At 54.9% G+C, this 24111-nt stretch overlaps 10 protein-coding genes across 10 annotated transcripts; 3 read left to right on the top strand and 7 right to left on the bottom strand.

Moving 5' to 3' along the window:
* The first annotated feature begins 1010 nt into the window (after positions 1–1010).
* Positions 1011–3428, top strand: B0H18DRAFT_1028332 (chaperone for protein-folding within the ER, fungal-domain-containing protein). Its single transcript, XM_048029931.1, has 3 exons — positions 1011–1297; positions 1349–1413; positions 2538–3428. Exons 1-3 carry the CDS (start codon positions 1160–1162, stop codon positions 3028–3030), a joined length of 696 nt encoding a protein of 231 aa, XP_047889479.1. The 5' UTR covers positions 1011–1159; the 3' UTR covers positions 3031–3428.
* Positions 3429–3488: 60 nt separating this feature from the next.
* Positions 3489–5154, top strand: B0H18DRAFT_957585 (NADP-dependent oxidoreductase domain-containing protein; the record flags this gene model as incomplete). Its single annotated transcript, XM_048042585.1, has 10 exons — positions 3489–3510; positions 3561–3872; positions 3928–4022; positions 4081–4152; positions 4210–4334; positions 4362–4487; positions 4548–4562; positions 4615–4867; positions 4920–4974; positions 5024–5154. The coding sequence occupies 10 exons, from the start codon at positions 3489–3491 to the stop codon at positions 5152–5154; spliced, it is 1206 nt and encodes a 401-aa protein (XP_047889480.1).
* Positions 5155–5369: 215 nt separating this feature from the next.
* B0H18DRAFT_1196256 (cytochrome P450) lies at positions 5370–7696 on the bottom strand (the record flags this gene model as incomplete). Its single annotated transcript, XM_048036079.1, has 13 exons — positions 5370–5531; positions 5580–5608; positions 5656–5697; positions 5744–5973; positions 6023–6052; positions 6109–6303; positions 6354–6420; positions 6477–6730; positions 6801–6973; positions 7023–7158; positions 7272–7363; positions 7425–7522; positions 7576–7696. Coding segments are annotated over 12 exons (1467 nt in total), but the record flags the coding sequence as incomplete, so codon positions are not given.
* A 405-nt stretch (positions 7697–8101) lies between these two features.
* B0H18DRAFT_1028382 (uncharacterized protein) lies at positions 8102–9992 on the bottom strand. The gene is made up of 5 exons (XM_048029932.1): positions 9751–9992; positions 9272–9693; positions 8694–9218; positions 8539–8635; positions 8102–8482 (listed from the first exon to the last, which is right to left on the bottom strand). The coding sequence occupies exons 1-4, from the start codon at positions 9968–9970 to the stop codon at positions 8597–8599; spliced, it is 1206 nt and encodes a 401-aa protein (XP_047889482.1). The 5' UTR covers positions 9971–9992; the 3' UTR covers positions 8102–8482; positions 8539–8596.
* Positions 9993–10157: 165 nt separating this feature from the next.
* B0H18DRAFT_1096175 (uncharacterized protein) lies at positions 10158–12019 on the bottom strand (the record flags this gene model as incomplete). Its single annotated transcript, XM_048032446.1, has 5 exons — positions 10158–10937; positions 10989–11247; positions 11280–11415; positions 11479–11703; positions 11983–12019. The coding sequence occupies 5 exons, from the start codon at positions 12017–12019 to the stop codon at positions 10335–10337; spliced, it is 1260 nt and encodes a 419-aa protein (XP_047889483.1). The 3' UTR covers positions 10158–10334.
* Positions 12020–12209: 190 nt separating this feature from the next.
* B0H18DRAFT_1028387 (uncharacterized protein) lies at positions 12210–13741 on the bottom strand. Its single transcript, XM_048029933.1, has 9 exons — positions 13484–13741; positions 13145–13424; positions 13008–13095; positions 12777–12955; positions 12583–12754; positions 12526–12550; positions 12435–12493; positions 12371–12382; positions 12210–12341 (listed from the first exon to the last, which is right to left on the bottom strand). Exons 1-8 carry the CDS (start codon positions 13728–13730, stop codon positions 12371–12373), a joined length of 1062 nt encoding a protein of 353 aa, XP_047889484.1. The 5' UTR covers positions 13731–13741; the 3' UTR covers positions 12210–12341.
* A 361-nt stretch (positions 13742–14102) lies between these two features.
* On the bottom strand, positions 14103–15453 carry B0H18DRAFT_1122579 (uncharacterized protein; the record flags this gene model as incomplete). The annotated part of the gene is made up of 3 exons (XM_048034536.1): positions 14103–14438; positions 14489–14638; positions 15223–15453. 3 exons carry the CDS (start codon positions 15451–15453, stop codon positions 14103–14105), a joined length of 717 nt encoding a protein of 238 aa, XP_047889485.1.
* Positions 15454–15729: 276 nt separating this feature from the next.
* B0H18DRAFT_1086692 (ATP phosphoribosyltransferase) lies at positions 15730–17828 on the top strand (the record flags this gene model as incomplete). The annotated part of the gene is made up of 9 exons (XM_048032075.1): positions 15730–15745; positions 16544–16591; positions 16654–16689; positions 16742–16758; positions 16794–16810; positions 16859–16907; positions 16931–17213; positions 17363–17592; positions 17619–17828. The coding sequence occupies 9 exons, from the start codon at positions 15730–15732 to the stop codon at positions 17826–17828; spliced, it is 906 nt and encodes a 301-aa protein (XP_047889486.1).
* A 156-nt stretch (positions 17829–17984) lies between these two features.
* B0H18DRAFT_1122581 (uncharacterized protein) lies at positions 17985–21477 on the bottom strand (the record flags this gene model as incomplete). The annotated part of the gene is made up of 11 exons (XM_048034537.1): positions 17985–18256; positions 18317–18394; positions 18444–18518; positions 18571–18718; positions 18769–18854; positions 18909–19014; positions 19064–19385; positions 19447–19497; positions 19550–19668; positions 19698–20463; positions 20513–21477. The coding sequence occupies 11 exons, from the start codon at positions 21475–21477 to the stop codon at positions 17985–17987; spliced, it is 2988 nt and encodes a 995-aa protein (XP_047889487.1).
* A 681-nt stretch (positions 21478–22158) lies between these two features.
* B0H18DRAFT_1106704 (uncharacterized protein) lies at positions 22159–23893 on the bottom strand. The gene is made up of 4 exons (XM_048032690.1): positions 23773–23893; positions 23537–23710; positions 23221–23480; positions 22159–23163 (listed from the first exon to the last, which is right to left on the bottom strand). Exons 2-4 carry the CDS (start codon positions 23665–23667, stop codon positions 22301–22303), a joined length of 1254 nt encoding a protein of 417 aa, XP_047889488.1. The 5' UTR covers positions 23668–23710; positions 23773–23893; the 3' UTR covers positions 22159–22300.
* Between the last annotated feature and the right edge of the window lie 218 nt (positions 23894–24111).

Raw genomic sequence — 24111 nt, forward strand, 5'->3', positions numbered from 1 at the left:
ACACGGTATAAGTCCTTGAAATTAGTTCGCCGCCTGTGACCGGCAAGCTTAGTATGGACGAACTCTAAACATCATCGGACATGTCGTTCATACTATGATAACCAATGTTTCGCCCAGCGCCGTGTATTGAAGCTCGGCCACACCGACTCGGACGACAACCAGGTATTGAACCGCTGTAACAGTCATCAGATCTGAAAGATGCCGATACATACTGTGTGCTCAAACAGGCTTGTCCACGTCTCTCGCCATCAGGTGCTAACGCAAGGTAGGCATATCATACCGGGTTACCTACTCGTTGTTGTCAATCAAATTGTTCGTGGCCGGGCTACTTGGACGAACTGCCGGAAGATGGTCAGAGACAAAATCCATGTTTGAACAACTCCAAGGTCACCGAGTCCTGCGTTTCCCAAATAGAATCGGTTGCAGTCGCCATGCACGATGTTCATCATGAAGCCGCATGACGCAGAGACACAGCGACATCGGGCAAGCTCAGCAATACTAGTGGTGCCGTCACAACTCATCATTCGAGCGACGTGACCACCGTATCGTGATTCCACAGGATCCTTTTCGAATACTTCACATCTGCTGCGTGCGCAAGAACATAGGCATCAAACACACACGCACTTCGTCGTCGCAAACGACATACCATCGCAAGTACAGTCCTGATACTCAGTTTTTGGAGCGAAAAGCAGACATCGCATATAGGATTGCCATGCCACCAACTGTAGCCAAGAGAAACCCGGCGAGATGTGGCCATCGAAGGCATACCGTACCTGCTTGTACGAATGTTCTGAAGCCGGCAGTAGCAACATTCTGACTGGCAATGTCCTGTATTGACTCGGATAACGCACTAGACACTATTCCATCTTCGACCAAGACGAATGCCCGCCGCTGTGAGAAGCAATGCATGTTCCTCTTCCCACGGAGACCTTTGCGCAGGTTTCCTGAGAGTGCAGGGTAGCAGCCGGAGCCAGGACAACAGCGCATGGAGGATGATGGTCGCATGCGCGGCACAGACAGGGCTGCGCAAGCCACAAACGGACGGGTTGCCACAGCGAACAAAACAAAGCCAAACACGTTCTTTACCCTCTCCCCATCGTCACCCACGGCTGCCAGCCCTCTTTCCGCAGCGTGCTCGCCGTCATTCCTCACGACCACAATGCTCCCAATCGTCCTCGGTCTTCTCTTTGCCGTCCTCCCCGTTCTTGCACAGGACATCCAATATACAACTGTCCATAATGCGACCGTCATCTACGGCACCTGGGCCTCCGGATCCATGGGCGTACTCACGGGCTCGGTACGTCCGAAACATCGAGAGAGACGACTTGGAATGCTGACTTCTTCACAGGGCTTTGCAGACCCGGCTGAAGCGTCCTTCAACTACCCGAACACAACCGGTGTCTCGTTCTCATTGTGAGTAACCATCTGATCTCTGTTCATTCTACTTGAGATCTGGCTCGGATCGCGTCGTGGAAGGACGCAAAGAGGGTAGAGCGTGTGTGCAATGTGCCCAAAGACTGGCAGTGGTGCGTTCGAAGGGCAACGCCTATACAGACAGGCGGATTGAAGCGGGGCGCTCTATGTCGATCCACCAACAGTGTCCCGGGAAGTCGGACGGAGGCTACCAACGGACTCCTTGCGCGTCCACTACTGGATTGTGCGCAGCCATCTAACGACTGATCTCGCTGCTGTCCGAGGCGGCGGGGCAGTGATATGTTCTGCAGGTCCATACGTGTGCCACTGGCCTGGCACTGTGGCAGTGCCCCACGACTGGGTGGCCTTCCTATCTGTGGTCATTGGCCTCTGTCTGCTACTCGTCGGCGAGGCGTCATGCTAGTGTCCACTCTGAGGCTGTGCCCTTCCTTCAGCGACCTCTGACAATACGCGGGAAGTCTGGACGACAAGCTCGCTGTTCCAAGCCCCGCAAGGGCGACTGTCTGACCCTCTCGCGCATTGTCAGAGTCCTGGCTTCAGTGAGATGTCAGAAAACGATCACGGATAGACAGCCCCTCCCACGTGTATGCAGGGTCCGGGCGGCAAGTAATATGTCGATGGACTGCTTCTCGCAGCGCGCGCGCAGAGATTCGGCGGCGCTGGTGTGTCGCAGGATTCACCCATTATGCTTTATCGGGAAGCATAGTCTCTCTCGGCAAGGTGCCGTCATGTGAAGTGGACGGTGGGGAATCCTTTCACGAGTCCCGTTCGGACCTTGCACAACTCCGCCTGACCGTATCACTGGTGGAGCTGTATCGCCCGCACTCCGCTTGTTTCCTGCGTGCGCGTTGTGCAGGTCGGTCCATCATCATATGTGTTACGCACCATCATACCGGGGCCCAGGAGAATCACCTTCGTGATGATCTCGCTATACTAGCACCTTGTCGGTCGTTTGGGCCCCTCCGTTCCTTACCAGGAGGGTACTTGCACCCTCCAATTTTCTCGATCCAAGCGTTTGCGTCCAGCAAGTGCATCTATCATTACGATGTCTGCTGTCATCACTTCCAATTCTTTCAAAATTGTCACTGACATGTCATGCACAGCTCGGAGGATGGCTATTTCGAGATAGCACGGTATCGATTCACGAGCAACGGCACGAACCCAAGCTGCATCCAAGGCGTGATCGACTGGTCGCACGGAAACTACGTGCTGCAGCCCAACGGCTCGATCACGACAACGCCATTCGGCGACGGCTTCATGCAGGTGCAAGACGCCTGCGCGGCTGTGTCCAACCTCATCCAGGAGTACAACCAGACCGAATACTTCCCGCAGTGGAACATCTTCCTCGACTCCACGCTCGGCTACCAGCTCCAGCTCTACTACTACGACGGCTCAACGTACCCCCAGCAGAACCTGTACTCGACCACGCCGAACATGCTGCCGACGAGGAGCCTCCGCAACGCGACGACGACCGTCGGCAAGCGCGAGCTCGTCAAGCGGAGTGCGGCGCTGAGGGCGCGGGGCTGGGATTCGCTGACCGTCGTCGGCCTGACCGCGGCGATGTTGCTCGCGGGCGCGTCGTCGCTACTGCTGTGATGATGGTGGACAGGCGTACTCGCGTATAGCTTCCTCTTTGACCCCTTTTCTCCTGTCTTGTCATGCTAGTTACACTCGCACATTTTTTACGACCGGCTGTCGGACCGTTCGCATTAGCTACTCCTACTTCATGAGCGGATTGTACCTCGACCAGATGATACCCGTCGACTGCCTTCCGCGTCCGCTCGTTTGATCCCGAGATACACGAACGGTGGCTAAGTTACTGTATGACTACTTACAGACTGCCCAGTGGATGGCGAAGTGAGCCCCGCTCCAATAATCGTTCTTTGATCCCACATATCGGTCTTCGGATGCTTCAACGGGACCAGTCTGCGGAGGAGCAGATAAGAGCAGAACCCTTGGCTTCAGCGATATATATACTGGTTTTCCACGAGGCGGACCATCTCGTGTCGGTTAGTCGTTCACAACTGGCTCTACTAATAAGAGCGGGATACAGCATGTCATCCAACCAGGGTTCAAGTAAGCTCATCTACTTACTCGTCGTGGATGGATATTGATCGTCCATCCAGAAAGTCCAGTGCTCTACCAGCCACTAGTATTGGTGACCGACGATGGAGTCGTGTCAACAGGGCACGCGGGGCACGAACAGAAGACAATGCGTCGCAATGTGTTGTCGCCGGTGAAGTCCCTGCTCGGATTCTTGGTCGGGTCCTACATCGCTCTCTATCTTCTGTGCCGGTTCCAGCTCCTGCAACTGGATGCAGTCTGCTCAGGCCACACCTTCGGCTTCCAGTGTCACCGGCCAGTCGATGCCAAAGTCTCGACATTGCCGACACATTACGCCCTTCCGTCGGGCGACAAGATCCCTTCGGTGGCGCTTGGTACGGTGAATATCACACGACGGGACGTAAGATGTTGAACATCGTGTTGATCTAGGCGTCTGGCAGGCAGCTCAGGGAGAGGTCGGTGCGGCTGTAAAGGTCGCGCTCAAGGCGGGCTATAGACATATCGACGGCGCATGGAGGTATGAGGTGGGTGGTACTACTAGTAGTCCCGGCAGTAGGTGTGCAGGTCTGAACGGATCGACAGAACGAGGCGGAGGTCGGGCAAGCTATCAAGGAGAGTGGTGTCGCTCGCGAAGACATCTGGCTGACATCGAAGGTACGTATGTCTCGTGCTACATTGCACAACCGTTACATTGGTCAATGCTCGTCTCAGTTGTGGAATTGGTTCCACGCCCCGGAGGACGTTGAGCCTGCCCTCACAAGACGCTCAGCGATCTGCAGACCGACTATCTCGATCTCTACATCATCCATTGGTTACGATGGGCTTGACTGGCGTGCGTTAGTGCATCTGACGTGCCTGGTTAGGCCGATCGCGCTGAAGAAAGACACCTACGAGCTTGATGAAGCGCTCACTGCCGATCCATACCCGACTTGGAAGAAGCTCGAGGAGATGGTCGAGAAGGGAAAAGTGCGGAACATCGGTATCAGCAAGTGGGTACAGTGATTATCGTAAGTACAGGGTGCTTATGGACACCCCGACACTTTATGTAGCTTCAACATCCCGAGGTCAGTTGGTGCGCCGCTGATTAGCATGCATGCACTCATATTCATGAACCAGGATCAAGAACCTCACTGCTAACCCGCTGAAATACAAGCCCGCCGTGAACCAAGTCGAGCTCAACTATTGGAACCCGCAGCCGGAGCTGCTCAAGTGGTGTCAAGAGCACGATCTCCTCCTCGAGGCATACTCGCCTCTCGGAAGCAACAAACAGGTCAAGGAGACGCTTCAGCTCCCTGAAGTTCAAGAGATCGCGAATGAACTCAACATCACGCCTGCCCAGGCGATCATCTCCTGGCACGTCCAGCGCGGCGTGAGTGCTTATAAGTTCAACGTCGGATGCACTGATAGGGGAACTCGTTCAGACCGTCGTACTGCCGAAGAGCGTCACTCCCTCACGTGTCAAGGAGAACCTCCAAGGTCGAATGCCTTCTCTGCGATACACTGTCTGAGGCTGACATTTGTTCAGTCTTCGCGCTGCCGAAGATCTCTTTCAAGGTTGGAGGAGGCAGCGACGTCGCATCCGCCTCAGCGATATCAATCCCTCCAAGCGTACAACCTCCCTTCGATATCTTCGATGATTATCCTTACGACAAGTAGGAAAGATCAACGCAATGCAGGAGCGGGACTTGTGAGACAGTGTAAATGCTACTGCGGCACATAGTCAATTGACTTACTCGGTAACCACAGCATACAGCTGCGATCTACAATTAGCAACAGATATTTTTATGAGTTGTGGCTATTCAAACACGCTGTTCAGCTTATTCCATTCAAGCAACACATCCATACAACTCGTCTACTTGATAAGGGTCGATTACCTTCAACACCTACGCGGGTCGATAGATGCCCACCTTCAGAGACATCTCGGGTTTAGTGCTCTCTTCCCGCCGTGGGATAGCGCACTGCAGCAACGTTCCAGGCGATGGGTTTGTCGCTCAAGTCGAAATGAAGTGTGCCAGTAACACAGCCAACGACCTCTGTGTCATCATTAGCTTCAACGTCACTGGTGAGTGGCATATACTGACTCATTTCCATCTCGGAGAACTTGAAGCCGCTACATCAATTTCAGTCTCAGTCGAATGAGAAAGTAGAGGAACGAACATGCATGCTCTCTTTCCGGCCAAGAAAGTAACCTGTAACGTGCTTCGTTAGTCATCGGTTCAGTACGATGAGTCTCTAGAGGACCTACAGGTTGGAGTAAACACCTGGTAGACGTGCGTCCGTAACAGCGGACGGAAGTTGTGACCATCGCTGCGGTTTCCACTCGAGGCATCCGGGCCCCATAGGTCCTGTCTTACGTTCGACGCATACGTGCCGATAAGTATCTCCGTACCCTGCGGCACAAACAGCTCGTTCAGTGTCTGCCCGTCTGATGTGGTGATCGGCTGAGACAGCGGGATAACATTGTCCTTCTGGGCGCTGCATGAAGATGTGAGAGGACGGACCATCGCTCGACAGAAAGGCTCACACTCGAACGATGTTCGTAGCGGGTGGATAGCTATGGACTACATCAGTTCATGAAGCGGACCGTAGAGTGAGTGACGTCTCACTTACAGCCGTAAAGTCTCCCGACAAACGCTATCCAACAACGGAAGACCGTCGAGCTCATCGTAAGGAATCCCCTCGGCTGCACGGGCTTCGATAAGTTCTTCGCGCAACTTCTGCTGGACATCTTTGTTGATCGAGAGCAAGTGTAAAATACGGGCGAGCGTTGAAGATGTGGTCTCCAGCGCGGCAAATGTGAAGGTGCTGGTGATCACATCAGCTCTCCTTGTATCATGTAGAAGGCATAGACTTACGTTATCTGTGCAAGAACTTCTTCCTCTGGAAGCCGTTCGCTCTCATTGGCCGCCATGTTAGCTCGCACTGGTAAGGTGGGACTTTTCAACTCGACATCGGCGATGACAACCTTCATTACTCACTCAGAATGCTCATTATGTCCTTCCCCTCGGCGAGCTGCTTACTGACTACCTCGTCTCCTTGTCGCAGCACAGCCTTCTTCGCTTCGTATATCTGCTCCGACCGACTGTTGATCGTGTCGACGAGGTCGACGACTTGCCGTATGATCCACGTCCTCGGAAGAAGATCCACAAGTATGCGTCTAAACCAGGCGGGTCCGAGGATCCTCAGGTATGGAATAAAACGGCGCAGTACTGCTAGGTCCACCATCTTCGGACTATCCACGTAGGAAGAAAAATGAATGGACATCAGACTCGAGTCATGACGGTGATAGAAGGGAGCCGCACTTGAAGGCTTTGATAGCGTCCGCAAATGGGTCACGCTTGTCCTCGACGAGAGGATCAAAAGAATACCCAAGACCGCCTTGACCGATCAGTTCGAGTGCAACGCGTACTGTCCATCCGAGGACGTCCATTTCAGATTTGCCGCCTTCAATGGTCGTTCGCATGGCATCTCGTAGCTAGTGATTGTTCAGAATCTGCATGCACAAGTTTCGAGTTTTTGCTTACCTTGTATACGACATTGTAGAAGATCGGGAGCATGCGACGCATATGAGTTATCGAGAACACTGGGTTGAGTAGCTTTCGTTGTTTCGCGTGATATTGCCCTAGATCCAATTTGAGTAGCGGAGGCTGGAGTAAAGAACTTTGCGGGACTTACCCTCCGTGGCTAATAACCTGGTCCAAACAAGATGCGACCCAGCCTATATCGCAACGGCAGTCAATTCGTTAGGGTATATAGTCTTGTTACTACCGTACTCAATGAAGGCTCTGCTTTCTTGGTAGATCGGCTCTTCCTTGATTAGTATGGCATGTAGGGCCTTTGGGTCCGATACATAAAGGATTGGTCGCTAGATGCCAAAATCAGTTGAAGGGCTCGGGCGAAGCAACAAGTACAGCCGTAACGCGTACTCCCATCATTCCGTGTATCTTGACCACAGAACCGTATTCTAGCGCAACATGTTTCTGAAAGCCGTCCCCTTCGCGGCTGAACCATTGCTTAAGGTTCCCTGATACAAACGATTAATTGGCCTAGTACCACAGGTGGACAGAATCGCTTCACCTGTCACGAAGGAGCTAGATCGCGGGCCGCGCAGCTTGCGAAGGCTCGCAAATACGAGGCGCGAGCGGATTGCTCGCCATAAAATCCAAGTAATAACGAGGGCTATCAGAGCCTGAGAAAGGGCGCCCTCCGGCATGAGGGACTTCAGCATTAATCGACGGAAGGGCGGGAAGGAGGAGGGGTGGGGAAACCTCTGCGGCATTCAAGTTCATGCTGCTCATATGGGCGTCGAACGGTCTTTCGGGCGCCCGTTCTCGGCCAGCTTTCCTCGTGCTTCATGTCGGTACCGGTGTGTTGAGTGATCGGCCGCTGTGCTCTGCAGTCTAAGCGCCGCGGTGCTACGCTTGAAACACGTTACAGTGAAGCAGTAGTTTTGATGATAGAACATCGAACCCGCGGGAGGCCGAGGTCATGCATGCCACATAAGCACGACGACGTAACTGTGAGGCTCAGACGACTGAAGTGTTCAATTGTCAGCTCAGATAGAACTCCCAATCGATGTCGGTATTATACAGTACCTTAGACAGTTCATATTTTGCCGTGCGTAGTGATTCAAGTACTTACATACGTAAGTACTCACCTCTCCCGAGCCATCGCGCGCGGCGCATTGCGAAGGGAGACATCCCGGAGTGTGAGTGTTGCGTGTTTTCATGCACATTGATTCAGATATGCGCGTGAACCAGAGTCGATGCCATAGATAGAACCAATGAGTAAGTAGTTTCGAATAAGGAGGACGCGCCGCGAGCGCTGGCTGGCACTCGATACGATGCACGTGCACATCGCTACAATATATGATACGTCAGCCTGCTACCAGCAGTTGACCACCAGTGCTACTTGTTAGAATACATCTTCTCTGGTGCTGCTATATAATGAGGCTTGAACTCTACGAGCGGGTGCGAAATCACTTCTGGGCTCAAAGCTAACTTATGCGGTGCAAGTGACCCAATGTGCAAGAACGCTGACCTTCAAGCTTCCGGTTCGTAGAATGCCCGTTGCGCGGCCGCTGGCTATACCCCAGACCTCATTGGACTGCAGTCTCGTAACTCTCGTTGAGACCGCCCTGGGATGCGTTTTGTTGGGTAAGCACGACTGGTCAAACCACAGGGATACTCGCTCACCTCGAAACGTTCAAGAATAGCTTCCGGTAAGCAGCTGTTCGCATTCTTCATTCTGAACACCTGTAAATTGCCCTTCTGGCAGAGCAGGCTCAAGCGCGTCGACTGCTTGTGCCGACGAAGGGTATTCCGAATGTCGATCAGGGTATCGCGGAGCTTGACAAAATCATTCTGGAGTTCTTCGGCAACCTCGCGCATTTCTGGATCGTCCACACCCAACATTCGCACCTGGCGGAACAATCCTTGTTCGTGACTAGCCGCGTATAGATGAGGTGTTTGCGAGAGGAAGAGCTGTGGGTACGTCTCCTTCCATTTCATCTTCTTGCCTGTCTTGATTTCAACGATGTCGGCCTGCGGTATCTGGCCCCCCGCGTTAACGACATTCACATAACTCTTGTCAGCGTGTGTCATTGGTTCCGTTGTCGCAGAATGACCACCGTTTGTGATGAGCGGAGAATTTGATGGGCTAGCGGAAGCAGTATACGCATCCACTTCGAAACCGACTACCATGGTCAACCCCCCAAAATTCTATCATTCGATTAGCATTCGATAAACCTAGCTCATGACGCCTGGCCGCTCACGTATTTGACCAGACGGGTATGAGCGGTCATGTTCAAGTTCTCGCATCCCGGAGCGACGCCAGTACTCTCGTGCTCGAAGTTTCTCCCGTATCCCGGATGTCGGCTGTCGCTCTTCATCCGCATTCGCTCGACCCACTGACCGAACACAACAGTGCGCTCTCCGGCAAGCTGTGTGTCTATCCTGAAGTCGTCCGGTTTTGACTCCCTCGTCCACCGAAGCAGCTTCCGCAACGTGTTACGGCTTGTGATGAAGTCGACGCTGCCCCAGTCCATTGCCTGACCCGTCACAGTGTCGATGGCGTAGAACCACGGGAGCATAGGATAAGACGGCACCCTCTGTCCATCCTCGTAGGTGCAGAATGTTCCCGCGTCAGGTGGAACTTGGTACGGTATGTCCCGGTTCAACCACCTACGAGGCGACCCTAGGGCGATGATCAGTGAAGTACAGTACTTCCGCTGATACAACAACAGCTGAGTACCTGGGACGACGATTGTTGGTTTCTTCTGGTCAAGCCAATTATAGGATCCGATATACTCCACGTCCCGTATAGTTACGGATTCTGTCGCCCTTGTTTCAGGCTTCTGCAAGGTCTCCAACTCTGGTCTCTCGAGGCCATCAAGTATATTGAGCCTGAGCGGGCGGAACTGCTGTGTACGAGATGGTTTGGTGTTACCACGGTGAGTGGTGCTGGTGGCCATCGTCTGGTAACGGATGGTGTGCAGGTGAGGACGAGGATGTCCCACGATAGCTGGCTCGACGGCTGATGTAGTTAGCATGGGGTCAGTTGACACCCACATGAGATGGGCATATTCACATTGCTCCCATCGAAGTGTGCCTTCTATCTACGCCGTGTATCCGAAGGCAACTAATTTCGAAACTGCTTCGGAAACCAGACACGCGACGAATTCCCGCTTGATATTGTTATTATACATGTACATGTTCGGCGCGGAGAATCAATAACAGAACGACAGCTTCTCTCTGATGGTACGTAGTTGTACAATGAGTGGCAACCGAGAACAACACGACGGCGCAACCCTTTCTGGGGACTTACACGCTTTCAAATCAAAGACCTTCGAATCGCCTGAGCGTGTTCTCGGGAAGGCAGCTCTCCGAGGACTTCCTCTCGAAGGCCTGGAGAGCGCCGTCCCGGAACACCAAGCTCAGCCTTCCCCGTTCTCCGTGCTCGACGACGAGATCCTGGATGGTCTGCAGAGCAGCTCTCAGCTTCCTGAAGCTGCCCTGCAGCCGCGCTTCTATCCTCTGCATCTCCGCGTCCTCCAAAGCACGCTTCGTAATTTCCTCGAAATTGCCGCGGCTGTGCACCGCGAGGTAATGGTTCGGCGTCTGCGAAAGGAATAGCTGAGGGTACGCCTCGATCCAGTCGTAATTCATGGCATTGTTACGCGAACGCGTCGTCATCTCGATGAGCGAGCTTTGCGGGACGAGTGTACCGGCCCGCATGACGTCGAGCTCGGCGGTAGAGATGTCCTTGTCGATGTCCGGGCCGTTGCTTGCACCAGACGCAACCGCCAATCCGGACAACATGCTGGACAGGCTGTCCACATCGGTGGAGGCGGTCTGGCTCCGCGGGGCCGACTCTGACGTCGCAGTAGGAATGCAAGCATCCACTTCAAACCGGACGACCATGGTCAGACCATCAAAATCCTACATAAGAACGAGTTAGAGTGGTTGACCTTATATGAGAGAACAACTCACATATTTGACGATGCGATGGTAGCCGCTAGCTTGCGCGCAACCGGGCGCTTTGTTCGTGCTCTCGCGTTCGAAACTGAACCCGTAAGTCGAATATTGCATGCTTGGCATCTCTCTCGTCTTCTTCTCCCAGCGGTTCAAGAGCACCGTACGCCTGCCGGCCAACTGAGTGTCGATCCTGAACTCCTTGGCGGTGCCGTCTTCGTTGATCCAGCGCAACAGCTTTCGAAGACCATTGCGATCGGTGACAAAGTCAACTGCACTCCAGTCAAAGGATCGCCCTTATCCTCCGACATAATGTCCACAGCGCGCACTAGGGGATATAACGGATAGGAAGGCATGTGGTAGCCGGTCTGGTCCACGTACCGGACACCGCTGTCTCGCGGCACCCGGTACGGCAAGGAACGGCCTCGCCAGAGTGGAGGAGATCCTAGTGCAGATGGTATACTCAGTGAAGAACCGTACTCCCAACTAGGGTAGCATGTAGACGTACCGGGAACGATGATGGTAGGCTTGCTGGAATTGGTCCAGTTGAATGACCCGATGTACTCGAACTGTTTGATTGCGATGACCTTCCCTGAGGTCGTAGCGGGCTTTGCGATTGTTTTAACAGGCGTAGAAGATAAGCCTTCAGAGAGCGTGCGCTCCGGTGGCAACGAAGACAACGCAGGAGAACTTGCGACCTGACCACCGGAGGCCCCGCCGCGGCGAGCATACTCTCCACGCCGATATTGGTGAAATGTTCTGGCATGACTAGTATGAGGATGCGGGGTCTTCGCCGACTGCAAGTGTTCGACGTGACGGCAGACTGAGGATCCAGACGAGCCTTAGAGGATAGTTATAGTATGGCTCGGACACAAACCTTGTGAGGCCGCTATGCTTCCCCGCTATCTAAAGTTGAAGGGTTCAATTAGTGCGGTTGATAGAGAGCACGAGGCGTTCTCATGGCCCAGACAAGGGACAGAAGCAGCCCCAACAGCTTAAGGTTCAAGTTCACTGCGGAGGCGGCGGTACGTTGGCCGTCCTTTGGTCATCTTCGCCGAGTCGCCGCAAGTTCCACAGTGTACATCTACAAGATCAGCAGACTACGGTGAGAACAGCCTAAGCAAAATAACGACGCGGAGTCAGCCTCGAGGTGATCCAGTGAATTATCAACATACCGTTCTTATACAGGACTCTCTAGCTACAGTTGGCCGGAGAGGTACGACAGCTGCAAATGGCTGTGGACAGCTGGCAGTGGAAGCCATCACTTGTAGGTTGAACGGCACCAGCGCACGAGATTTGAAGACATTGAAGTATCGATTGCGCCGTGTACCGATGCTATGTACTGTGGAATCGATTTACGTGGACTACGGGTCACAGATGTCTTTAATAACTTCTGGACGCTAGCAAATTCGCTGTGAACAAACCATGACTTAAAGAAGAGTCGACGTGATGTGATGCGCTTACCGTGAATCGTTGCAAGATCTCCGACGGTAGGCAGCTAGCCTGCGAAGTCCTCTCGTAGACTCAAGGCAGCGACCGTATTCGGTTCATAGACAAGGTAGATGGCCGTGGTGACCATGCTCGACAACAAGGCTTGTATGGTTCGTAGGACATCCCGCAGTTGCGGAAGTCGCCTGCAATGCCGCCTCAACGACAGAAGTGCCTCCTCCGCTCGCGCTCGTTCCGATTGCTGAATTCCCGTGGTATGATCCCGGTAGAGATACGGGATTGACCAAATACAGCTGGGGTACGTGCTCGTCCACGTTTTCGGCTTGCTTTGAGTTCTATCAACGATGTTTGCGGGACTCATGCCTGTCCGTATGATCTTCATGGGGTGTTGCCTTCGAAGCCGGGAGAGCCAGGAGCCGAACGTTTGGATAGCGTGCGATTGGATCTGACGTCGCGGAACACGTGGAGTCCAATGTCGTAGTTGTCGCGATGCACGCATCCACTTCGTACGAGACGATCATTTCAGCCCCCAAACACTTCATACGTATCAGCGACTATATGCAGTCATGCGCGGAGAGTATGACGCACATATGAACTGATGCGATAATGTCCAGTGGTGCCTTCGCAGCCCGGAGCCGGCTGCGTGCTTTCATGCTCGAAGCTGAACCCGTAACTTCTCCATCCACCCAAAGCTGAGTATCTTCCTCCGGTTGATTCAGAAAGACCGTTCGCTCCCGGCGAACTCGAGGTCAATCCTGAAGGCTCTCCCTGCGTATCCACCTGCCCACCCCAGCAACTTCCGTAATGCATTCCTGTCGGTGATAAAATCGATGTTTGGCCAGTCCACGTGGACTCCATTCTCTCCCGTCATGATATCAATCGCATTCATACGGGCTAGGTTCTGGAGGGAAGGAGGCACCCTGTATGCGTCCTCGAATGCAAACATGTCCCGGTCGAGCGACAATGTGTACGGAGCACCTCTATCGCACCACAACGGCGGTGAACCTAGTGTATATATTGAGCAGCCAGTCGGTGTACGGCAATCTTGATGTGGCATCACACACCTGGGACGAGAATTATGGGTTCTGCAGAATCGACCCAGTTGTACGAACCGATATACACCACGTTCTCGACCATGGACTCGGAGACACATTCATTAAGATTGGAGTCGGCGACGGTATCAGTGGGGCTATCCAAGACCATCAGGGGGGTCTCCTCTAGACCACTATGAAGCATGTCCTGCTCGACTTGTTTCGCCGTATAGCTGCCCTCCCTGCCATCCCCAGCTGTCTGCCAGACGGTTGAGGCCATGAGAAGATAAGAGGGCGACGTAGAGTAGAGGGATGCTGACCTCCGCAGATAAGCTATACATTATATGTCGATCGATGGACGAATAGGCTTCTATGCACCCGTTTCAGCGAGACGCGCCTGTCAGCGTTTGCCTCCTGACATGCTTTCCCCGCGTGCCGTCTACGGGGTATGACGAGGATCCGCAGCATTTCATGTAGACCTCGACTTGATTTTTAGTGCAAGCACAGATCAGAACGTGGACGTCTGCATCGAAGACAATGCTCTGCAAGCTCTGCAGTAAGAAAACAATTAGCGGTTTGCAGCAACAACGAACGCAAAAGGTACATAGAGTCGACGCATATGGATAATACAGTTCCTTCTCATCCGGGGCAATCATAGCCCTTCAAACCGCCTCAGCATGGTATCGGGAAGGCAACTCTCTTGAGTCTTCCGTCCGAAGACCCGGAGAGTGCTGTCCTCGAAGACCAGGCTGAGCCTGCCCCTGTCCCCGTGTTCGACGACGAGGTCTTGGATAGCCCGAAGGGCAGACCTCAGTTTCTTGAAGTCGCCCCGCAGCTTTGCCTCGATGCGCTTCATCTCCGGATCGTCCAACGCGCGCTTTCGCACTTCCGTAAAGTTGCCTTGGTTGTGGACGGCCAAGTAACGCCACTGTGTCTGCGAGAAGTAGAGCTGCGGGTACGTGCCCACCCAGTCGTACTTCACGCCATTCTGCCCCGAGCCTGAGCGAGTCGTGATCTCGGTGAGCGCGCCCTGGGGACGACGGGCACGGCCGCTCGGATGACGTCGAGCTCCGCAGTCGACGCATCTCTGTCAACATCGAAGCCTCGTTTCTCGCCAGACTTCATGCTCATAGCGGACAGGTTCGATGCGAGGCTGTTCACGTCCGGCGTAGGTGGTTGTTGTGGAGCCTGTGTCGATGCGTCCGTATTAGGTGGGACACAAGCATCCACTGAGAAGCGGACAACCATAGTGAGACCGCCGAAGCCTACACCATGTTAGTTGATACACCATAAGAAAGAAGAACATGTACATATTCACAATACGGTGGTGTCCGATAGTCGGTATATCCTCTTGTCCTGGCACGCAATACGTGCTCTCGCGCTGAAAGCTTATCGGCCACTGGCCGGATGCGTGGTTCTCCTTCGTTCGCTTCTCCCAGCGATTTAGAAGGACAGTCCGTCGCCCAGCTAACTGCATGTCAATCCTGAATGCATAGCCCTCGCCTTGGATCCACACGAGCAGGTTTGGATGCTGTTACGATCGTCACGAAATCGACCGTGCTCCAGTCAAATCTCGCCTGCTCCTTGACTCAATCACTGCGCGCATCATGGAAAGAGTCAAGAGCCCATGCGTTCCCCGCTTGGTCAACAAATTGATCCTTGGTATCGAGGGGGACCGAATATGGGAGAGGACGGTCGCGCCAGTATGCAGGAGAACCTATGTAGCTGGTTTTCACTGTGATGTCTGTATGCCAACTACTATTGCGACGTACCTGGCACGACCACCGTCGGCTTCCTCGCCTCGACCCAGCTATACGAGCCGACGTATTCCAGGTCTTGATGGCGATGGCAATGTCGTCATCTGTGATATTCGTAGGCTTCTCCACGACCGCAACGGGCTCAGTGTAGAGCTCCTCCATCAGGGCATCATCGGAGGCATGCGAGTGTGCTGCACCGAAGTATCCTCCCCGACTTCGAGGATATCCAGGTAGATAATCCGCCATAGTAATAAGACTTCGTGAGGGTTGATTGTGCTTTGCCGTGCTACCGAGCGGGGTCCACTTGCAAGCAGACTGCTCGGCGTATATATGTGCCAGGAGATGATCGATGATTCCTCAAACCTTCATTCTTCTGTTCTCTCAGCGAACGCCTTGATAGAGTTTACTGAGCGCTCGACGATTTGCATGCGGCGCCCTCATGTGGTGCGGTGGACACTGCTAAAGAGGAGAAGTCATCCTTGAAGCTGGAAGGTTCGGTCACCCTGACGCGGATAAAGTAAGATGGACCTTGCTCGTTGTCAGCTGGTACATGCTATACGATTTTGTGGTGAAGAGGCTACCTGAGCTCTTTGAATTAGCAGCCATATCGTATCCGCACCGAGAGTTGTGAAGGGCACGATACATACGTGGCGTCGATCCAAGTCCGACCTGCAGGAAGTAACGGGGCGCCCGAGCTTTCTACCTGGCAAAGTGGGAAGGCTGTTCGCCGCTTGGCCTGTATATCTCTGTGTAGAGCAGATTAGAACGAATTCCAAGAGACGAGGTTATGCGAGAATAGACTTACCGGGCAGCTTTACCACCAGCTTTCATAACGTTGACCCTTACAGTCGTCCCATCGCAAGCCTAAATGTGCCAGAGGCTGCATAGATAAGCCACTCTTCCATAGCCAGGTTATGTATATACACAGACCCAGCGAGACATAACCCAAAGCACCTCGCCATGATGGTAAATCGGTGAGATGATCACGACGAACGGTGCGGGCGTGGAACCGAAGTCGCCGAGCTGGCACAGCCGCCTGCGGCCATCACTCGGCAACACGGGCCGGGCCGTCACCGAGTGATCGGAGTGAGCGCCTGCGGCCTTTCGATCTGATCTCATCGTCTCCGCGGCAAATTGTGGCTGGGTCTCTCTGGCCTGATGATTGACTCGACACCCACCCTCCGTATTTCTTGACGCTTACCTCCATCTCGGCGTGCTTCACCGCGCGTATCAGACCCTCACACACCGGCACTCTCGCCTGCCGCAAAAACCCTTCATAAAATGAGTGCGTCAGGGCCCGAAGTGCTCGCCGAACCCGCTCGCTGAACCATGCTAGATGTCGATGCGCTGAACGGCCGACTTCTGTTCGCGATCCCCAAGAAAGGTCGGGATCTGGTGGTGTCTGGCAGAAGGGCAGATTTCAGACAATATCCTCTTGATTTACAGGGCGGTTGCACGACAAGTGCTTGGAACTGTTGGCAGGTGAACGCCTTTCGTCTCTGACACGCTTTACTGAGCATTGACACCATTGCAGGTGCCGACATCCATTCCGTAAGGACCACCGGCTAGACGTATGTCTCGTGAAGAACCACAACATGGCATTGTAAGGCACCTCTTGGCTAGGCCGTCCACTGTCCTCACCACCTACCAGGGTCTTCCTACCCGCGTCCGACATCCCCTCATTCGTCGGGAAGGGTAACGTCGACCTCGGATCACCGGCCAGGACGTGATCAAGGAGTCCCAAATGCAGCAGCACGTCACCGAGGTCCTCCCGCTCAACTTCGGCAAATGCGCGCTGCAGGTGCAGGTCCCGGAGGCGGGGCCAGTCCAGTCCGTCGAGCAACTCACGGGCAAGCGCGTCGTTACCTCCTTCGAGGTCCTCTCTGGCGAGTACTTCGGGAGGCTCGACGACCAGCTCGGCCTCGTCGGCGACAAGAAGACGAGGATTGAATACGTCGGCGGCAGTGTTGAGGCGGCGTGCGCGCTCGGGCTCGCTGACGGTATCGGTATGTACTGCCCCTGCGCGCCGATGATCCGTCTGTGTTCCGAAGCTCATGCCGTCCTCTGCAGTTGATCTCGTAGGTGCGTACCTACGATAAAACCGGAGGCAGTGGTCTCTGTCGTCGCTCGGCGCATCACTTATCCTTGCCGGCAGAGTCTGGCGATACGATGCGCGCGGCGGGCCTGCACGCCATCGCGACGCTCCTGCAGACCGAGGCGGTGCTCATCAAGTCGAGCACGCCGAAGCACGAGTCGCTCGACCCGCTCATCAAGCTGATCACCGCCCGCATCGCCGGCGTTGTCGCCGCGGGCAAGTACGTCGTCTGCGAGTACAACATCACCCGCGCGAAGCTGCACGACGCGACCACCATACGCCCGGCCGCCGTGCGCCCACAATCAGCCCGCTCGAGGACGAGGCGTGGGTCGCGGTGAGCAGCATGGTCGAGAAGAAGCGCATAGCGGACGTCATGGACGAACTCGTCAAGATGGGGCCGAGACATACTCATCTTCAATCTCGACAACTGCAGAGTATAGGCGCCGGACCGTGGTCACGTACGCTGTCGGCAGCAAGGACTGTAGATCTAGTATTTATTGCATACATATTGCTCATGAAGTGTTGAATGTGCAGTGTATAACATGTTTTTGGGGTGGAAAGCGTATACACTCGTGGAGCGCTCTCACATCGGCCAGGACTCACTATGCAAAAGCCGACGCGGGTCGACGTGCAGACGTCGGACTCGGAGTAGGCAAGGGACGCCTTCGTGTTCCATGCGGGCTCACCATACAGGGCCCGGTGGTCCTGGCACTGGCAACGGTTGCGCTCCGGGCGTCGGTGGGCCAGCAGAGCGAGACCGCCCATGGTGCTGGGTCCGCGATTGCTGTTGCGGCGGGAACAGCTGTGCACCCGCCTGCTTCTGCTTCGAGTAGAACGCGAAGAGGTCCCCGATCTGCTGCTCCAACCCCTGCCGCTCTCGCTGCAGACGGCTGACCTCCTGCGTCATGAGCATCACTTCACGCGTGAGCTCTTTCTTGAAGTGCTCGACGTGCACTGGGGCGTTGTGTGTTGGGTGAGTCGACTCTTATGAATGAGAGAAAGGGGGGCGCTCACTCTGGACGTTGATCTGGGTGGCCTCTTTCATAGCTTCGACGAAGCGGAGGCGCTCCCCCCGGATCTCGTTGGATAGCTCTGGTGCTCTCTGGTCAGCCGGGACATGTGATCAGACTGCCGTGCCTACCCGTTCCAAGCGAGCGCAGCATGCGCTCCTGGTCTTGTCGTTGGCGGTCAATGAGACCCACTACCGACTCAGTCGCTGCGGACGATCGTCAACAACTACGCCACAGTGACATGAACTGACCACGTACTGAGCATGTTCCGCGCCTCAGCGTTCTTCTTGAGGTCCTCGTGCACGGCCGCAATGAGGCCGTTGACGGCGGCATGGAGGGCAACCGAGCCTTCCTCCTTGCCCTTCGCCTCAACCAAGAGCTTGCGGACATCCGCCAGTAGACTGCCCTGCGGAGGCGTTCCTGGCCGTCTTCCGCGGGCTCCTGGAGCTCAGCGACGGGCCCGAGCTCCTTGCAGAGCATCTGAATGCCCGCTGCGACGTTCTCTATCTGGGAGGTTCCGTGGTTGACAAAGCCTCGAGCCACTACAGCAAGCCATCAATACTCCGTTCTCAGCGGGAAGTGTAAGTCACGGTGACCCACCGAGTTCAGCTCGTTCAGGTAGCGGATGCTGTCGGTCTGCTGCTCCGTATGTGATGACCACTGTTCTTGGGCGCCTTGCAGCAAGGATAGGATTTCCGCGGCCTGCAGTTAGATGAGTAGAGCGCCTGAACAAGTACAGATCGCGGCGTACCTCTCCATTATCGCCCGTAGGCTGACCAGCGCTCGGCTCACGGTCGTGCAGGTTCTGACACAGAGTCGCCAGAGCCTCCAATTTCATATGCATTTCGTTCAGCTTGTCGGAACTAGCAAGGCCAGTGGGGGACTGTGTCGTTCCATGTGCTCCACTTTGGATCTCGAGCCGAAGTTCATCCAGCTTGGTGAAAACGCTGGATAGGTCGATGGCATCCGTCGCGCTAGCTCTCCCCTGTCGGGAGACTTGGTCCAAGATCGCATTCACCTTGCTTTGAATCTCCCCTAGCGCTCCATAGTCGGCGGGCTGAGTGTCAGAGTTCCTGTTCCTCTCGGAAGATCTCGCCCTCGCCACCGGAGTGTTTGGGCTCTGGTTCCGCTCACAAGTCGTCTGAGGAATCGGGGGCAACGTCCTGGTTCGTCCTCAAAGTCACCCTGACAAGCGGAGGAGGCAGCTCCGAGGTTCCTCGCGCAGGTGCACAGGCACGTGTGAGAGATCCCGCGTTCCTCCCTAACAGCGACGGGTGTCTTCATGGAGCCTGCATCCGTATCAAGTCGAATCATAGGTCGCCTAGCCGTACTTGGTACGCCACCCTCTGACGGGGCCTGGGTTGGAGTCAGGAAGGCCGGATCACGACTTCGTCGTCCGAGGAGTATCTCGACGCAGGTGAAAAGAGGTCCTGGGCGAGGGGCGGAGGTTTGAGGAAGGTGGAGGTCGCGGGAGTGCGTGCTGGGCTAGAAGGTGCGACGGAAGTCAGACGGCCTGAACACGCAGAGAGCGGCGAGTCAATCGGTGTGTCGCGGTAGCTATCGACGAGCGAGTCCATGACTCCAGACGCAGAGGTAGCCTGGCGATGCAAGCCGCTGCTGTCGGGTCCGTATCGCAGAGATCTGGCACGGGAAGCCGTTGGCGATGCGGCGGACAAGGGAGATCCTCGCACAGGTGACGGGCTTCCGGTCGGATTCTCCAGTTGTGCCAACCGTTGCCTGACCATGGACCGTTTGTCGAGATTCATGATGGATGGGCTCTGACTACGCGTCGGGGTTGTGGGTGTCTTGCTAGGCGTTGTGGGTGGGCGTGGAAGCGGAGAAAGCTTAGGAGCGCCGGAAGAGGTGAGGGGACGAATGGAACTAGACGGGATCTGGATGGAAAGCTTCGGGGCTGACGGCTTCTCGGAAGCCTGAGGGATGTCGGGGAGAGCACGGTCCACGTTGAGGGTAGATCCTGCTGTGATAGTCGAGCGAGCAGACATGGCACTGCTACGCCCGCTTGCAGCTGAGCGAGGGTCAGTGCCAGTGGTGTTCTCAGCTCCATTGCTGGCGGCCATGACGGACTGGGTGCGCCTGACCGCAATGCTTGCTGCCTCACTTCGCTCTTCTTGGGCTTCCAGTATTGCATCCCTTGGTAGCGTCGTGAGCATAGCCTACGAGCAGTCCGCGAGGAACATACCATATCTTGCTCACCCACGCCGCTCGCTCTCCGACGGAGCGGACAGCGAGCTTCTCCCTTGGCCGCCCCTCAAACTGGAGCTCAAATATCTTCCAGACCTGACGGTCACCACCTTCCGCGCTCTGCGACGGCAACATCGCTCGCTCGCTCGGGTCCAGTTCCGTCGAGGATAACGAGCGCACATCGGCGCATTCCCGGAATGCGATGATGTTCGTTGAAGGGTGACCGCCCGAAGTCTCCGAAGTTAGCAGGAGGTGAGTGCTGTGCAGCATCGCCGTGCAGTGCGTCCAGACCGGGTGTAAACCCGCAGAGGACGTCGGTGGGCGAGACAGGTAGAGAACCGGCCCAGAGTGGCGAGCAGTCGTAGGCGAGATAGGTGTCTTGCATATGTTGAGAGGCCCCCGAATTTCAAGTTCACTGACTCGCGGTACGCTAAGCGTCGAAGGACGGTCGCGGGAAGTAGATACGCTTATTCGCGAAGAGTTGATACGCTCTTGGAGCACTTGCCCGCCTACGCGCCCAGCAACAGTGGAGAGCTCCCCGGCAGTCTTGCCAGTACTCTTTTTGAAAACCGACAGGAAGCTCCGGATCGATTGTCGTATGGGCGAGCGCTTGTTTGTCTTCTCGATTGCAGGATATGCGCCGGGACGTAAGCTGGGTGTTTCTAGTCGATGACCCGACGGAGCTTTCGTGGGTGACATAGACTCGAAACGACCAATGAGCTCTTTGGTGGTTCCCCGCCGCGAGAGGCCAGCTGATGGTGAATCCGTTGAAGGGTCTCTTGGAAGAGAGAAATACGGCCCATAAGGCTCCTCGCTAATGATCTGTAGTGCAGACTCGCGAGTGAGGTATTGTCCGTTAGACCCAGGGGTGGTTGACGCAATATGTACTCCGTCGGCCGCATTTGCAGTTATTCCATGCGTACGCTCGAATTTGCCGGCTGTGCCAACAAGACCTTCATCCATGGGCGTTACTAGTGGATTGCTGGCTTGGCTGCATGTACTAGCCCGTGTCATAGGTGGATGAGAATAGAGTGAGAAGATTTCGGAAGACGCATCGTAAGCTCCGGACATTGCAGTAGCAAGCAAACCAGGATGTATAAACCTATCATCGACTCTGATGCTATATTTCAGTCACAACCACCAGTCAGGAACTCAACGGAGTACCTTCAATTTGTCCCGAGTCATTGATGCATAGTCGCAATTTCTACCATCTTGGCCACGGGTGTACACATCGCAACATAAAAATCGCCCCTTCACCGAATACAGCTGGGCTGAGACCAGTCCTCAGGATGTCGTGTCCCGCGGACCTGAGTTTAGCACAGTCATATAGGTGCGCTTTGAAACACATTTTCTAGACCACAGATACACTGGCTGTCTTTTTCTTGTGTTCTGAGAGTATCAGCGTTCCGTAAGGCATGTGCATGGCGCGATGTGAGAGTCGAATTTGTGTTCCAAGCTTGGAACGTTCACTGCCAGTGCCAGTGGCCAGTGGCCAGTCTGAGCCGACGCCTGCCAGCGCTCGCGGCGCTCAGATCTCAGATCTCAGATTCAACCTCCTCGTCCTCGTCCTCGGTCTTGATCATGAGCTTGAACTTTTGAACGTTTGAACGCTCGAAGCTTGGCTAGGATTCTCGAAGCTTTAGAGGAGCTAGTTCTTACTTTATTAGCTGAGACAGCCGTACAGTACTCACTGCATACACGTCCGTCACATTACAGTAAGACCATTGGGCGTTGATGCCGGGATACACCAATCAGAATAATGACCGTCCGGTGCAGAATGTACTACTCATTGTCCAGCAGTTTCACGCGCCCCCACAGCACCAACTTTCGCAAATAGACATACTCGGAAGTACGCATGCGTCATCTCCGCCTGGTTCCCGTACGCCATGTATTGCTGCTTGACGAAGTTGACTTGAGGTGTATCAGTGACCCACGTCACGTCCAGGTCAGGTTTGTCAAACTTCGTCTTGGTGAGTAGTTGGCCTTCGTACTCGTCGCGAAGGTACTCGACCAACGAGTCTTCCACCATTGCGCCGTCGAAATTGACGACCTGCTTGCAAAGGATATCCACCACGTCGTTCGAATAATTCTCTTGACGCCGGTAGACAACGCCCAGGTAGTTCTTCAGCTTGAGGTCATCACAGAGTTGTTTGAGCACAGCGTCCCCTCCTTTGAGGAACTGCTGCAGAACACTGAGCTGCTTTCGCTTCCCTATCGACTTGTCGAGCGGATACTGGTGGTGCAATCCGAAGCCGAGACATCCTCCATCACGTAGAAACGTCCGTTTGGCCAAGAGGACCGTGAACGCAGACTCCAACGCAGACCGATGAGCGGGGATAGGGGTTCCAACAGGTCTGGTCAACGGCTGGGCGTCCTGTGCGAAGTACAGGTTGTACGTCACCGTGACGCGGCATCCCGTCTTCACCGGCAGAACCTCGTGCTCGACGTCGCTGTAGAAGGCGGCATAGACGACACAGGGCTCTGCTTGTTCCGAGATGAGCCCGCCGGAGTCGACCGTCCACTCTCCGCCCTCGTGGCGGAAAGTAAGTGCGCCGCCCTCGTGCTTCGTCGGGAAGGTGATAACCAGCGAACCGAACATACTCTCTTCGCGCGGAGTGTCTACGTGGGACTTGAAGAAAGAGCCTTCCTCTGTCGGCGTCGAGTTAACACATACTCGGCGATCACTGGTAGGCCAAAGGTACATACCGTACACGTTCAGCTTGTATAGTTCGGCGCGGATTGGCCGGGCGGCCCATTTGCCTTCGAACAGTTCCGTGCTGACAACATCGAGTAGCCCAGTCTCCACAGCATTGAACTGCATGGAGAAGTCCGACGAGTCAAGCTTCCCAGCTTTCCTGTAGGACTCGTCGAGTACGTCTGCCTGGTTCACGCCAAAGGTAGCCCTGTCGCAACTAGCTGAAAGAGACTTAAGCTCGTCCTGCGATGCGTTGGCGAAGTTCAAACGCCTCAATAATAGGTGTCGTGGCGTGGCATGTAGGTCGATGACACTCGAAGAGCTTACCGGACTGAATCTCTCTTCCCGTAGAAGAGCTCGCACTGGTTCGTCGATACAGGAAGAGAACCGAAGCACACTGGCGGCCTATTATCAATCGACGACGCCAACGTCTGGAGGAGGTCCTTGATACTGGTCATCTCGCACGCGTAGACTCTGCCAGTGGTATACGGCACAAAGGCACTGTCACTGGCATGAGTACCTTAGGCTTGTACCGAGTGAGCTAGGGTAAGTTCACCACGCACCGTTTGTCTCTGAGAGAAGTTGGGGAGAAGTTGACTACCTGGGACCCATCGTTCGCTTTATATACATTCTAGGGGGGCGAAGTATCTATGCGCCACGTCAGAGTCCTGGCGTCCGCATTTGGGAGAGAACAGGGGGGAGGAGGAAGATTGTTGCCAGATCGACTCACGCAGAGTCAACATCGCTCAATCGGGAAAGTGCCGTTGATTCGTCGGACGCCGCATCAGCAGAGTCCCTACCGACAGTGCCTTTCTTGCCGCAGAATCACTGACGATGTCGGACGAGGCTCAAGCGTTGAAGCTAAGCTCAGGCCTCACTCGCGGCATCGTGTCCATGCAGAG

The sequence above is a fragment of the Fomitopsis serialis genome (genome assembly GCF_022376445.1).
Source record: "Fomitopsis serialis strain Sig1Antser10 chromosome Unknown B0H18scaffold_79, whole genome shotgun sequence".
NCBI lineage: Eukaryota > Fungi > Basidiomycota > Agaricomycetes > Polyporales > Fomitopsidaceae > Fomitopsis > Fomitopsis serialis.

Bases quoted from the DNA above. Each gene is read 5' to 3' on its own strand.
- B0H18DRAFT_1028332 (XM_048029931.1), top strand. From the start codon at position 1,160: ATGCTCCCAATCGTCCTCGGTCTTCTCTTTGCCGTCCTCCCCGTTCTT. The intron at 1,298-1,348 runs GTACGTCCGAAA...ACTTCTTCACAG, and splicing joins TGGGCGTACTCACGGGCTCG to GGCTTTGCAGACCCGGCTGA. The intron at 1,414-2,537 runs GTGAGTAACCAT...TGTCATGCACAG, and splicing joins ACCGGTGTCTCGTTCTCATT to CTCGGAGGATGGCTATTTCG.
- B0H18DRAFT_1028382 (XM_048029932.1), bottom strand. From the start codon at position 9,970: ATGGCCACCAGCACCACTCACCGTGGTAACACCAAACCATCTCGTACA. The intron at 9,694-9,750 runs GTACTCAGCTGT...TCATCGCCCTAG, and splicing joins ACCAACAATCGTCGTCCCAG to GGTCGCCTCGTAGGTGGTTG. The intron at 8,636-8,693 runs GTGAGCGAGTAT...AACGCATCCCAG, and splicing joins CTATTCTTGAACGTTTCGAG to GGCGGTCTCAACGAGAGTTA.
- B0H18DRAFT_1028387 (XM_048029933.1), bottom strand. From the start codon at position 13,730: ATGGCCTCAACCGTCTGGCAGACAGCTGGGGATGGCAGGGAGGGCAGC. The intron at 13,425-13,483 runs GTGTGTGATGCC...TATATACACTAG, and splicing joins ACCCATAATTCTCGTCCCAG to GTTCACCGCCGTTGTGGTGC. The intron at 13,096-13,144 runs GTCTTTCTGAAT...GGGTGGATGGAG, and splicing joins GAGTTCGCCGGGAGCGAACG to AAGTTACGGGTTCAGCTTCG.
- B0H18DRAFT_1106704 (XM_048032690.1), bottom strand. From the start codon at position 23,667: ATGACCAGTATCAAGGACCTCCTCCAGACGTTGGCGTCGTCGATTGAT. The intron at 23,481-23,536 runs GTAAGCTCTTCG...CCTATTATTGAG, and splicing joins GGGAAGAGAGATTCAGTCCG to GCGTTTGAACTTCGCCAACG. The intron at 23,164-23,220 runs GTATGTACCTTT...CGACGCCGACAG, and splicing joins ATACAAGCTGAACGTGTACG to AGGAAGGCTCTTTCTTCAAG.